Source organism: Lithobates pipiens, unplaced genomic scaffold (assembly GCF_037356315.1).
Source record: "Lithobates pipiens isolate NorthernLeopardFrog02 unplaced genomic scaffold, aLitPip1_a1.2 Scaffold_19, whole genome shotgun sequence".
In the NCBI taxonomy this organism is placed as follows: Eukaryota; Metazoa; Chordata; class Amphibia; order Anura; family Ranidae; genus Lithobates; species Lithobates pipiens.
In genome coordinates this window covers 526970391-526983878 of record NW_027507764.1, presented here as the reverse complement: position 1 = coordinate 526983878, position 13488 = coordinate 526970391, and the positions used below count along the sequence as shown (strand labels likewise).

The window sequence follows — 13488 nt, the reverse complement described above, 5'->3', positions numbered from 1 at the left end:
TTGCAATTCTTGTTTCACTTGGGGTGGGTCTAGGGGCTTTCACTCCTAAGAGCTTCTAAGTGTGGTGAATCCTATCCTCCTGTAGTTGAGTCTGTACCAGCATGTGGCTCTTGGCACCATTTAAGGGTCAGGGCTCTGTTCTTTACGTTCTGTATCAAAGACCATTTGGCCTTTTCACTCTTCGACCAAGACATTTGTAGATGGAGTCGACCATGTTATTTCGGAAGGTCCCTGGAATTAAAATTACCCCCTGCTTCTCTATCCAGCAAATCTTGGTTGCTCAAACAGACCACCATTCAAACGTTTATGATCTCGAGAATCAGTTTCCCTATAAAAGCTCACCTTAGATCTGTGAGCGCTTTTTGGGTTTTTCAGCATCAAGCAACAGTTTCCCAGATTTGTGAGACTGTCATCTGGTCTTCTATTAAAACAATCTAAGTTCTACCAGGTGGTTGTTTCTGTCTCACAGAGTGCCCAGCTTAAGGCATTAAGGTCCCTTTTTTTTTTTTTTTTTTTTAAACTAGTTTATTGGTATATGGTACAAGAACAAGTTACAGTTTTGGTACATACAGCAACAGAGTAATAACAGTCAGGAGTAGCTCCATAGCTAAGAAGAGAAAAACACTCAGGCCAGGTCTATTAGCACCATATCATTAAATATATAAAATCACCAAGATTGTGTTACGGAAAGAAAAACAAAAAAAAAGGAAGAGCCCCAACTATACAGTGGTACAGTGCATCCGGGAAAATCAGGACATTACAGTATAGCTAACCTACACAAGTGTCCGGGTCATTGAGCCAACGATCCCTTATTGAATTTGGTTGGGCAACCTCTATGTGCATAGATAACTTTCTTCAATGGCAAAGTTAGGTTAACCTCCGCCACCCAATCCCTGAGCGTTGGGGTTTCCGGCCGCATCCACAGCCGGGCAATCAATTTCCGAGCACTAAATAAGGTCTCTTGAGTATAAGCAGCACTCGAGGGGTCTGCCGGGGCGTCCAGCTCCAGGCCTAAAAGACAAGCTCTGGGGTCCACCTGAAGGGGGGAGCCCATATGATCGTGGAGAAATTGAACCCCCTGTAGCCAAAAGGCCTGAACATCCGGGCACGACCACACCAAATGATAGGAGCACGGGAGACACCCACAGTGCGGACACCCCGGTTCCAGGGAGGGTTTGTATTTGCGAATTCTGGCCGGGGTAAGGTAGGATTTATGTATGATATACAGTCGAGTCAGTCTGTCAGTTATCTTGGGGGGAAACTAGCTTGACCCCATCTAAGATCTCCTCCCATGCCTCACTCTCAAGCGGACCCACGTCTTCCTCCCACCTATATCTCGCTACCTCCGCAAGTCTGGCTACAGTTCGTCTCCTAAGGTAGTCATAGAGGGTGGAAATTAATTTCGTGGGCTCCTCCCCAATTATTACACCCACTACTGACAGTTCCTGGGGATCCGGGAATCCCCCCCCACGAATTGAGCCCGGAGGGCATGGGATAACTGAGCAAAATGAAAGGCCATAGACTGGGGGACCTCAAACTCGCCCCGCAGCGCCTGAAAGCTACGTACCCCCAACGGGGTGACGACCTGGTACAGGTACACCACCCCCCTGGAGGCCCAGAGACCCGCACCCGGCAACCCCCTAAGCTCTCTCAACTGGGAATTAAACCACAGGGGGGTATGGGAGTGGACCCAATCCGCCCCCAACATCCTTTGCGCGATTCCCCAAATCCGCCTATGTTGAAGCAGCAATGGGGCATGTTTCTGCACCCTCCTGTCGGGCCCCCTCCCCCTAAATAGGACCTGAAGGGGGGAGTGGGTGTGGCTATGAGGCATGCCACATAGCAGTGCTTGGTATCTGGAAGTGTCCGTTTTGTGTAGGTGAAAGTGGGAGAGCTGGGTAGCAATGTAATATGCATGGAAGTCTGGGAGTGCAGCTCCCCCCATGTTGGTAGGATTCTTAAGTGTGTTCCAAGCCAATTTATGCCTGCCGGAGCCCCAGATAAAGGAATTGAGGATAGTATCTATGGTTTTAAAACATTTAAGGGGGATAAGAGCGGGCGCCTGCCAGAATTTGTATAGGAACTTGGACAGAAGAATCATTTTGGTTAAGTTTATTCTTCCCATTACTCCGAGGGGAAGTCTGGCCCAGGACTGAGTTTTAGTTTTCAAATATAAAATCAGGGGTTCAATGTTTTGGACTATGTAATCAGAGGGTTCTCTGGTGATCTGGACTCCCAGATATTGGATGGAAGACACCCTGCACAATGGGAGCGAGGCCGCGTCAGGTTCCGGCGGAGATAGATCAATGGGGAGAAATAACGATTTCGCCCAATTAATAGTAAGGCCCGAGTGTTTACCAAATTCCTCAATGGTACTAAGGGCAGCACGTAACGAGGGCCCCTCATCTTCCAGATATAGGAGCATATCGCCAGCGTACATGCTCACCGTCTCCGTTATGGTCCCCGCACGAAGGCCCCTGACAAGGGTATTAGATCTGAGGGAGATAGCCACCGGTTCCACCGCCAGGGCATATAGAAGCGGGGATAGTGGACATCCCTGTCTGGTCCCCCGTCCCAAAGGAAGAGGACCAGACAGGCAACCGTTTACCGCCACACGCGCCTCCGGGGAGAAATAAAGGATCTTGACCCATTTCAAAAAATTTGGCCCAAACCGGTCAAGGCATTCCCACAAATACCCCCACTCCACGGAGTCAAATGCCTTAGCCGCGTCTAGTGCCACCACAGCCCTAGTACCCCCATTGTCGTGGGAAGCCTGTAAGTTTATGTGAAGCCTGCGGATATTCATCGCCGTATTTTTACCGGGCATGAAACCCGTTTGGTCAGGGTGGATAAGGGACAAGATATGGGGGCACAATCGGGATGCTAAAATTTTTATGTCCGCTTGCAGCAGTGAGAACCTGGTTTGGGAATGACTATAATTGTCCCTTGTCGTAGGGTGTCTGGGAGGGATTCTGATTCAAAAAGGTAAGTATATAGATTTAGGAGCTCAGGGGCCAATACCTCAGAGTAAGCCGCATAGAAGTCCAACGGCAAACCATCGTGCCCAGGCGCCTTGGACGTTGCCAAGGACGAGAGCGCCAGCTCAATTTCCTCAAGTGTGATCGGAGCCTCCAGATCTGCGATCTGGGCCACCGAAAGTTGGGGGAAAAAGAACCGCCTGTAGAAAGTCCCGGGTCTCTTTTGGCGTGACCTCCACACGAGAGGTGTCGAGATCAGCGTAGTAGGACCTGAACATCTCAGCAATGCTCTCCGGGTCAGAGACAATAGTTCCCCTCTCATCTAGCAGCGATACCACTACCGGCGGCCTCGCATCTTGGTGAGCGAGATACGCCAACAGTTTACCCGCTCTCTCACCCTGTTCAAATATCCGTTGTCGCGTAAAGAAATGTTTTCTCCTAGCCTATTCAAAGTGTAATTGATCTAAGACGCGAGTTTGGAGCCTGAGAGCCGAGGCGTTCTCTGCACTAAGGTGTAGGACAAACTCCCGGGTGACAACCTCCAAACGCTCTTCTGCCTGATTAAGTATAAGTTTAGAGGAGCTTTTCAAATTGTTAATGCGCCTGATCAGAGTGGAACGTGCATGAGTCTTAAATGCTTCCCAGACACTGCCACCCGTTGCCGTTCCCCTATTAATCGCAAAGAAATTATTCCATTCTTCCGACAGGTCATCCTGTTCCCCCAGCGCCTTTAGCCAGAAGGGATTGAGGCGCCAGACCCGAGGTCCAGCCTGCTGTGCCAGCGTAAAGGTAGCCCAGCAGGGGGCGTGATCCGACAGGGATCTTGCATAGAACCCCGCGTCTTCCAAATAAGGAAGGAGAACACTGGACGCCAAAATGTAATCTATGCGGGACATGGTAGAGTGCGTGGCCGAGAAGCATGAGAACGCCTGAGTCGTGTGGGGTACCTGTGTCGCCATACATCAGTCAGCGAAAACTCCCTAAGGGTGCGGCATAATCTAGATTCTGTCTGGGCCGGAGGCGCGGAACCACTCGGCAGTCTGTGCGGATTAAGGGCAACATTAAAATCCCCAAGCCATATGGCAGGGACATTCGGGTGCTGAGCCATATATGAGAGTCCCTCAGACACCATATTGGCAGAGTAGGGAGGTGGTATGTATAGAGCCAGAAGTAAATAACGTCTGCCTTGTATAGTACAGTGTAGGAAAACAAACCGGCCCTGGGGATCTGTCCTCAAGTCAATCAACTGAAATTGTAAAGTTTTCGCTATGAGCAAGGACACGCCCGGGAATAGGAAGTGTGGGTCGCATGGTACGCCCAGCCAACCCACGGCCTCCTAAGTGCCAGCTGGACCCGGCCCGTAACATGAGTTTCCACAAGCACTATAACATCAGCTCTGTAAGATTTAAGGCAAGTAAAAATGGCCGTAAGTTTAAGCTTATCCCTGATACCCCGGACGTTCCACGGCAAAAATTTGATCGGAGCCATAAGATAGTAGCGTTTAGTCTAGGTGGCTGTCGGGGCAGATCAATCCCCAAAACGGGGTCCCCTCCCCTCCACTCCCTCCCCCTACCAACCACCAGCCCATTCGTGAATACAGGAACACATTGCTCTGTACCATATATGCAAAAATCAACCAAAAAATAAACATAAACACAAACCCCAAACACAACCCCCCTCCCCCCACCCAGCTCTCAGCCCCCCCAACTGGGTTGGAGCATACATCCCCAACTCGCCAAACCGTTGCCCGTACCCCCCTGCATCGAAGGCATCCAGCGCAACCTCCTCCCCTCGCCTGGATTATTCGAGTGCGCAGGGGGACAGACTAGGCATGGAACTATACACGGGGCGGTCACTCGCTGCATAAGGTTCAGAGAGTAGGCCGCCGGACGAAGCCGTAGAACATGGGACACGGCCTCCGCCCCTGGTATCTATGTAAAAAGAAAATAAAATAATACAGAAGGAGGGGAAAGAACATTCCAAACGGAGCACGGTTGTCAGCTATGTCTATAAGGAGGTTAAAACAAGAGGGAAAGATGGGAGAAGGAGAAAGGGAACAAAAATAAGTAAAAGAAGAGAGGGAGAGCCTGCATCTGAATGAGGTACATTTATAACACAAGGCCTGCTGGCCGTTAGGAGGCAAGGAGACACCGCACCGGGACCGCCAGGCTCACACAAACAGTCCCAGGGGAAAGGAAAGTGAGCAGACTTCAGAATATCCGAATGAACTGGGACAGTCTCAGTTTATACAATGCGACCTGGCACACAAGGTAAGACTGTATATAGCGGTGGGTAAAGCCAAACAGGTCCGCAGGCATCAGCAGGTCAGGGTACGAGAGCAATTAGTGTAGCTCATTCAACAGTCGGTTAAGCCGTACTCCCAACGGCAATGACACAGTCATGGGAAGGAAATCCCAGAAGTAGTGACATAGGGTAGAACAACGTACCACCACGAAACAGTATGGCAAACTGTCCGCTAGGCCCGGCGATTCCTGTCAGCCTCCCTCCTCTCCAGCCATTCCACTGCCTGCGTCGGGTCATCAAAAAAGTGCGCTCGGTCCTCTCCCAGGACTTTAAGTCTTGCTGGGTACATCATCGCGTATTTGAGGTGGTGAGTACGCAGTCGCCTCTTGAGCTCGTTGTTTCTGGACTTCTGCGGAGAAGTCCGGGAAAGCCATAATGTGACTTGCCTGATAGGGGATGTTGCCCTTTTCCCTGCTCAGTCTCAAAATGGCGTCTCTGTCCCGGTAGTTGAGTAACTTGGCAATGAGTGTGCGAGGCGGTGCGCCTTCCGGCGGGCGCCTCGCAGGCATACGATGTGCTCTCTCCACTATAAAGCTGGTAGAGAAGGCTTCCCGTCCGTAAGTTTTAGTCAGGAGGCTCTCAATAAAAGTAGGTGGATCAGAGCCCTCCGCACCCTCTGGCAAGCCTATGAAACGAATGTTCGACCTGCGTGATCTATTTTCGAGATCATCTTGTTTTTGGGCAAGAAGATGGAGTTGGCGCCTCACCTCTTCGTGGGAATGCTGAAGTGGGTGTAGCACATCCTCCGCCCGACCGATCCTGTCTTCCGTCTAATTCACCCGGTCCTTAAGTTTAGACATATCCTGTCTAATGAGGGATATGTCGACTCGGATCGCCTCAATTTTGGTGGTAAGGGTGAACTGGCAGGCGGAAATAGCTTCCAGTACCTTGTCGGTGTCATTTGCCGCTGGTTGAGAAGTGGAGGACAAGGAGGCGCCATCTTGAGCAGATTCCCTATCCTGCCTGCGGTACTTATCCAAGGAGGCCACCGCCACGCCGTGCTTTTTCGTAGGAGACATGTCAGGACAGTAGACGGGGTCTCAATCCACCAATCCCCTCTAGTTTCAGGCTGTTACCGAAACACAGGATAGCTGTGCAGGATAGACCGGGAGCGGAGCAGTCTTCACATGCGACCTACTCCATCACTGTCCAGGCCACGCCCCCATTAAGGTCCTTTTTTAAATGGTACTTTGAGCTGCAGGCAGTCCAGTTTCTGTGGGTCTGTTGGCAATTGTTTTTCGTTGGCCTGCTTTTGGACATCCAGACTATTAAAAGGCTTCCTTTTGTCCTTGGAAAAGAAAATAGTATTTTTTTCTATTCACAGTCCAATATTTTTCTTCAAGCCCATTGAGGGATGCGGGTTTCACCCCTCTGAGTTTTATGAAATGCTGGTAGGAGGAGAGGCTATGCTATACAGTGTTTTGATATTGTCCAATCCTATAGGCAGCAGTATAACTCCAATGGTTAAAGACTTCCTGTGTCATTTTGCCACTTTCAAATGGGTTGTTAAGGCAGTGCATACAGCCACTGCCAGCCCCTCTGCTAGGATTAAAGTGTGTGTGTGTGTGTGTCTGTGTGTGTGTGTGTCTGTGTCTGTGTCATTTTCTAAAATTCTTCCTATAAATACAATTTTTCTTGTCCCTGATCAGAAATCATGCGACTGCCCTGTGCGGTCTTCCTTTGATGTATTTATTACAGAGGGAGGGGCTGATCTCTCCCTCTGACGTCTCCCGGGCGGACGCGTGACCTCCCTCTGTAATACAAACGTCAGAGGAAGACTGCGCCGGACGGTAATGTGACCACTGATTAGGGATAAGAAAAATTGTATTTTTTAAGAATAATTTTCGAAAATGGCGTATATACATCATGTAATCCTAGCAGTGGGGCTGGCAATAATGTGTGAGCTGCTCGGAACGGATATAGAAGGGGAGGGGCAGCTCACACACAGAGCTGACTGGCAGACAAGGGAGGGGGGGAGGACAACACAGGTGCAGAGAGGAGAGCTGCAGATAGCAGGCTGCGAATGACAGAGACACGTAAACAAACCAGTGTCGGGGCTCAGCAGCCATGATGCAGAAACTGGCAGGATCAACCAGGTGTTACAGGTAACACAGGGGGCCAAATCGCACAGCACAAGTACTGTGCAGTGTAACGTGCTTTAAAGAAAATGTGTGTGTATATATGTATGTATGTATGTATGTGTATATATATATATATATATATATATATATATATATATATATATAATTTTTTTTTTTTTTTTTTTTTTGACATTCTCATCTAATACCACTTTCTGGAGGGAGGTTTTAACTGCTCTAACAGTAAGGAACCCTTTCTGCAATCTAAGGTATCCTGTCTTCTAACCCCAATTTGTGCCTGCGAATCCTGTTCAGGGATCTTGCAGTAAACAGTTTATCGCAGTCACTGGAGTCACCTTTTATATATTTGTACATTGTAATCATATCCCCCTCCTTAAAGTGCTCCTTCTCCAGATTTCCAGCCCTGAAACGTGGCGGTGGCTTTCTTTCATTTTCACTTTTCAGGCTGAGAATGTTTTCAGCATGCACAAAAATGATGCTAACCTTGCCAGAAATGCGTCTGTTACTTGAGCCTAAAAGCATCACCAATCGTATCCTTTTTTTTTTTTCCTGTGTAAACCACTTGACCTATCAATCCAATATTTAATGGGGGATGAACAAAGGCAGATATGTTTGAGGTCCAGCCTGTGTGAAAACCATGGCTGACTTCATAGAGAACTCCGTATGTGTGTGTGTATATGTGTATATGTATGTATATATAATATACACATGTGTGTGTAAAATGAGCAGTCGTATTTTAAAGAAGTTGTAAAGTCTTGTGGTTTTTCACCTTGATGAATTCTATCTGATTCCCCCCCCTTCCAGTGCCACATTTGTCACCTTTCAGGAGGGGGGGACCAAGCTGTGGCAAAGTCACAGCTCTGTTCCCCTCCTCCCTCCCCTTTTGCCATGCCAGTGGGAACACTTTGCACAGGCTCAGTAGGGATCCATCTGCAAAGCCGAAAGGCTACACTGCCCAGTTCCCATGGCAGCGGCAGCACCCGACTGCTGATGAAAACATGAACTCACTGGTTTCCAGGACAGGCGAGTGTCCTAATGTTAAGTCAGAAGCTACAGTATGTATATCACAGCTGTCTGTATCAATAGACGCAGCAGAAGGACTCGAGCGTGCCTGCAAGTGTGCTCCCATGGATTTCGGCTCTTCGTGGGGGGCACCGTATGAGGGAGAAGCGCCACTGGAGACCCCAGAAAAGGGGTATTGGGGCCGCTCTGTGTAAAACCCTTGTACAGAGCCGGTATGACATGTTTGTTATTTAAAAAAATAAATAAATAAATGACTGGTAAGCTTCAATATTGTGTATTTTCTGTGCTTTTTGATTGGTTATTTATGTTCCGCACAAACAGTGGTAAGACCTTTTTAAATCTATACATTCTCAACAGAATAATTGTACTAATTGCAATGTGGCAGATCTCATGCTCTTATTTTGTTTCATGTTTTACAGGACAGCTCCTCGCCTTTGATATTGGGGAACAGCCAGCTTTTGAACTGCCTCTCAGTAATGTGTCTCAGTGCACCACCGGGAAGAATGAGGTGACTTTAGAATTTCACCAGAATGATGACACTGAGGTCGGTCTCATGGAGATCCGCTTTTATGTTCCTCCAACGCAGGATGATGGTGGTGACCCTGTAGAGGTAAACTTCTGTAGAACATGAGCACTAAATTATCCAGATAATATAACTTTGGAAACATTTCTTTGGGGAGTAAATGGACTAAGCTGTGTAAAACCTGTTGGAAACCAGTCAGAGCTCTGAGTTCTAAAAAATAGTACCTACACATATGCGGTATGTGAGATCTTGGCCCCTGAAATCTTGTGAGATTTTACCTTTTCATGCCAGGTCTGTCTTAATGGATGTAAACTCACCACTCATCCGGTATAAACTAAGGGCGCAATATCAATCTGTGCACATATACAAGATTCCTGCCTGTACCCTTACCTTTCCTCTGTAACCCCCTTCTGCAGTAGGAGCCCCCAAATCTCCACAATCAGTGGGCGGGTCTCTTTGCTGGTGTTTTGGCAGAGTCGTGATGTCACAAGATTCCCCGTCCACCTCTACTCTCTCCTACTTTTTCTGCTGGTGTCTTGGGAGCTGACTGCACCATCTAAATCCTCCTCAGGCTGATCTTCTGATGACCTCATGGATCATGCCCAATAATGAGCAACATCCAGTCAAAACTCGGGAAAGGCACCACATGACTTCACCATGCCAAATCATGCTAAGGTGTGGAGCAGCCAATCCTGGGAGTGTTGAGAAGAAAGACGGAGGGATGTGAAGCTGGAATAGTAGACTCTTTGCTCTCCTGCTTGTCCATGAGATAAAGAAATCGGATGTCATTTACAGCAGTGGGGGAAGTGGTGACACTTTTTTATCTGTGCGTTTTGTTTTTTATTTTTTATACCTTGGCAAGAAAAGATAAGAGGTTTGCGCAGAGCTGAATTAACTCTTTGTGGCAAGATTGGGCACAGATGACTTAACATCCTCTACTGTACTAGGTTGAAGTCTTCATTAAAGTCTTTCAAGTTTACATCCGCTTTAAGACTGGTGGTGTAGTCTTTAAAGATGGTAGGAAGAGAGAGGCTAGTCGTCTTCCGAAGTCTATAATGCTTGCCTAATTTTTTCTGGAATCTTTAGGAGGTGCCCAGTGAAGGAAAAAATAAATGTATATATAATAGCTAGGAGAAAAATGTATATAAAAAATAGGAAATTTTATCTTAATCAAAATGTGCTACAAACATTGCATTCTTTTGTGAGTTTTTCAATTTTAAATAGCCCAATTTCTTTAACCGCTTGCCGATCAAGCTATAGCTAAAAGCTAGCTACAGCATGGTTGTCTAGTTTTAGGAGGGTGTCCATAGATGTCCTCGCAGAATCATGCCCCCCTGCAGCGTGCATTCGGCACTCTGTGACTGCTGTGTCCTTCAAACACAGCTGATCATAGATCTGGGTAAAGGGCCAATCACAGCGATCCTTTACAATATGTTCAGCTGCGTCCAATCACAACTGATCACAAGTAAACAGACTTGCGGGTTATCAGTAGTCCTTTCTTCCTACTCTGTGTTTGTGGGCTGAAAAGAGAGCTGTTAACCGGCACTCCAGCACTGAGCCCATACTGACCATATTGCATGTATCCATGGTTGGATTTGTAGTGCTTGTCCATGTCAAAGCATGTAAAATCTATTTCTTAATTGTATATCACAGAATAGTAACAGTAGCCAGTAGGTTATATTACCATCTTCAGAATTGCACACTGGCATACAATGCTTTAGGGTACAGCTTAGTATAACACCTCTTACTTCCTACATGCCTTCTGTTTTTGCTTCTGTTCTTATGAGAATAGTTGAAGGTATATCATGGGACACAGAGCCTAAGTAATAACTTAATGGATTATGGGCCTCCGTCAGGTGTTGACACTGGTATAACTAATACAGGAAGTTCGCTCCCCTATATAACCCCTCCTTCCAGGAGTACCTCAGTTTTTTTCACCGCTATCTAAGGTGTTGAACACAAGGTATCCATGCTGGATTTAAATTCCTCCATTGACCTGAGCCATCCAAGCCACTGAGGCCACAGGATGGTACCCGGGCCCTGCACAGAAGAACAAGGTTTTACCTGTAAGCCCCTCTTTTGAGGGCTGGACCCCAGGAACCAGGACTCTTTTTGGTCATGCTACATTACCTAAAGCTGCACCTGAGGGGTTCTATACAGGGCCAAAGGAGTGGAACCCCTATTATAGGGACCCAGTCTTTGAAGGTTTACTAACGCTGCCCGCCGTGATGGGTTGAATTTAGATCTGTCTGGTTTCAGCAGTATCCTGCAGAGAGGAAAAGGGTAAGGGAAAAAGCTTAGGAACTGAACATTGTAATGCCTTAAAATCTCCTCTAGAGGGAGTAAAGATACACAACTTTTTTTTCAGCAGCTCTGTGTCCAGCTACAACAGCGTGTGTCCCAGTAGCCAGGAGGGAGTTTGTTAGTGAACAAGGTGTTCCTCTCCCCCTGGGAAAACTAAGGGGCTGGGGCTACAGCATTTTAATATGTACAGTGCCACAAGGCTCTATAATACATCCTATCTGTCTAAGAAAGACACAAGTGTCAGTTGAGTAGGGTGACATGACTGAGTAGTTGGCAAAGTGTGACAGCGCTTATGCTGATTCACTCTTATAAGAATATTAAGCCTCAACTTCTAAGGAAACAACCCAGAACCCCCCCAGCCCCCGTCCAGCATTTTTTTTTTTTTTTGTAATATATAATGACATTTTTATGTTTACCTGCCTTTAGATAAAGCCTTGTTGCGCCGTATGTAAACGAGACCTGCCAAGAGTGCCAGATGGCGGCTGCAGCCTCCTATCCTTCGGGTCTGTATTACAAACCCCAAATGCCATGCCGTCCACTAACGAGCTGAGGTTTATTTTGAAAAGAGGAGGGTGGGGTTGCTGGAAGGGGCATGGCCTAAGGCAGGCAGTGCAGTGTGTGGGACTCTGCATCCACGTGGCGCACACGATGGTACGTCAATTAGGCTTACACCTGAAGTCTCTTATAAAGAAGACGCTCTTATGACAAAGGGTATCAGAGCAGCTGGAGTGAAGAGTTTGTTATACAGGAGCACAGGGGCACATAAGGGATGTATACAGGCATTTCCAGTACAGGCAAATACATTGTTGTTCAGCATCAGACTGATCTTTTATAGTTCCATTATTATTTCTATACTATTGCTCAGCAAATAGTACATTTTTACTAGAATGCCTCTGCTTTTGTGCTTAGCGCTATGGCTTTCAGGGTTACCACAAGGGTACCAAAAGTTCCACCCCCAAGGCGCTGGAAACTAGTCATGCCTCCACACTGTCATCCTCTCTGGAGATACCAGATATGGCAAGCCAGGGTGAGTCATTGGAACCAATTGGTGGTGCAACTGCTTCTCACTTCAGCCCCTGTATGTGACTGAAGATGGATTTTCCTCTGCCCTCCAGGACCTAGAAGGAAGATTAGCGGCTTTAATCGCAACCTCCATCCAAACGGATAGGAAGTGTACCCCTCACCAAGGAAACGGTAGGCACAGGATGAGGTACTACCCTCAGGCGATCACGAGGAGAAACAAGCCGATTATTCATCTGCGGAGGAAACAGTCGATTAATCTTTTTCAGCTTTGCAATCTGAGAAATTGCTGGTAGAAACTCTTACGGAGAAGGTTTGTTACACTTCCATGCTACCCCTAACAGAGTCAGCTGAAAGTTCAGTTTCTTCATTGGGTTCTTTAAAATCTTTACAGCCTTTTCATGCGTTTCCGGTCCATGCATTATTAGAAAAGCTTATTTATGCTGAATGAGATACCCGGATAAGCATTTTCTTCCACCAAAGAGATTCTCGGTTCTCTATAACATGGAGGAGAAACTCACCAAATGTTGGAAGGTACCAACAGTTGTTGCTGTGATTTCCAGTGTGAATAAAAATGTAACTTGTCTAGTAGACAATGTTCAAATGCTCAAAGATCCAACAGATAAAAAGTAGGAATTCATGTTAAAGTCCTCTTTCCTTGGCAGGGGCCGTTACTCAGCCTGCAGTCGCTGAAATAGGCATCTGTCAGTCCCTAAAGGACCAGTTCAAAGAGGACCTTAAAGAGGTCCCTGCTCAACAGGCCCGTGAGTTGGCCAAACTACCAAAGGCCCTATGTTTTGCCATAGACGCCATGCAAGACTCTATTCACTAGGCGTCCCGCCTTGCGTTTGTGCTGATACACGTGCGTAGGACCCTGTGGTTAAAAAAATGGTCAGCCGAAGCACCTTGCAAAAGGCTTTTGACTAGTTTTCCTTTTCATGGGGAGCGACTATTTGGGGATGACTTGGATAAATACATCCAAACGATTTGTAGTATAAATGTCTTTCATTTAAACTGACTTTTTCTCCTGCGCCAGAGGCATCTGCCTCTAGGCAGTGGCGATGGCCTCCACCCTCAGACTTTAGAGGAAAACCTCAGGGTCATGTCCAGGCTCAAAAGACCTGGGGCTGGAAATCTGCAAAGCAGAATACTAAAGCCTCATCATGAAGAGGCGTCCCCTCACACCAGTGAGGAGAAGACTTCTGCAATACTCAGAACTCTGGCAAAGGGAAATTCA

At 47.3% G+C, this 13488-nt stretch overlaps 1 protein-coding gene across 1 annotated transcript in view; it reads left to right on the top strand.

Moving 5' to 3' along the window:
• The window catches only part of SSRP1 (structure specific recognition protein 1), a 196805-nt gene that overhangs the window by 31876 nt on the left and 151441 nt on the right, over window positions 1–13488 (top strand). Inside the window, 1 exon segment of the mRNA XM_077493187.1 lies at window positions 8824–9014. Within this exon segment, the coding sequence (XP_077349313.1) occupies window positions 8824–9014 (191 nt within the window).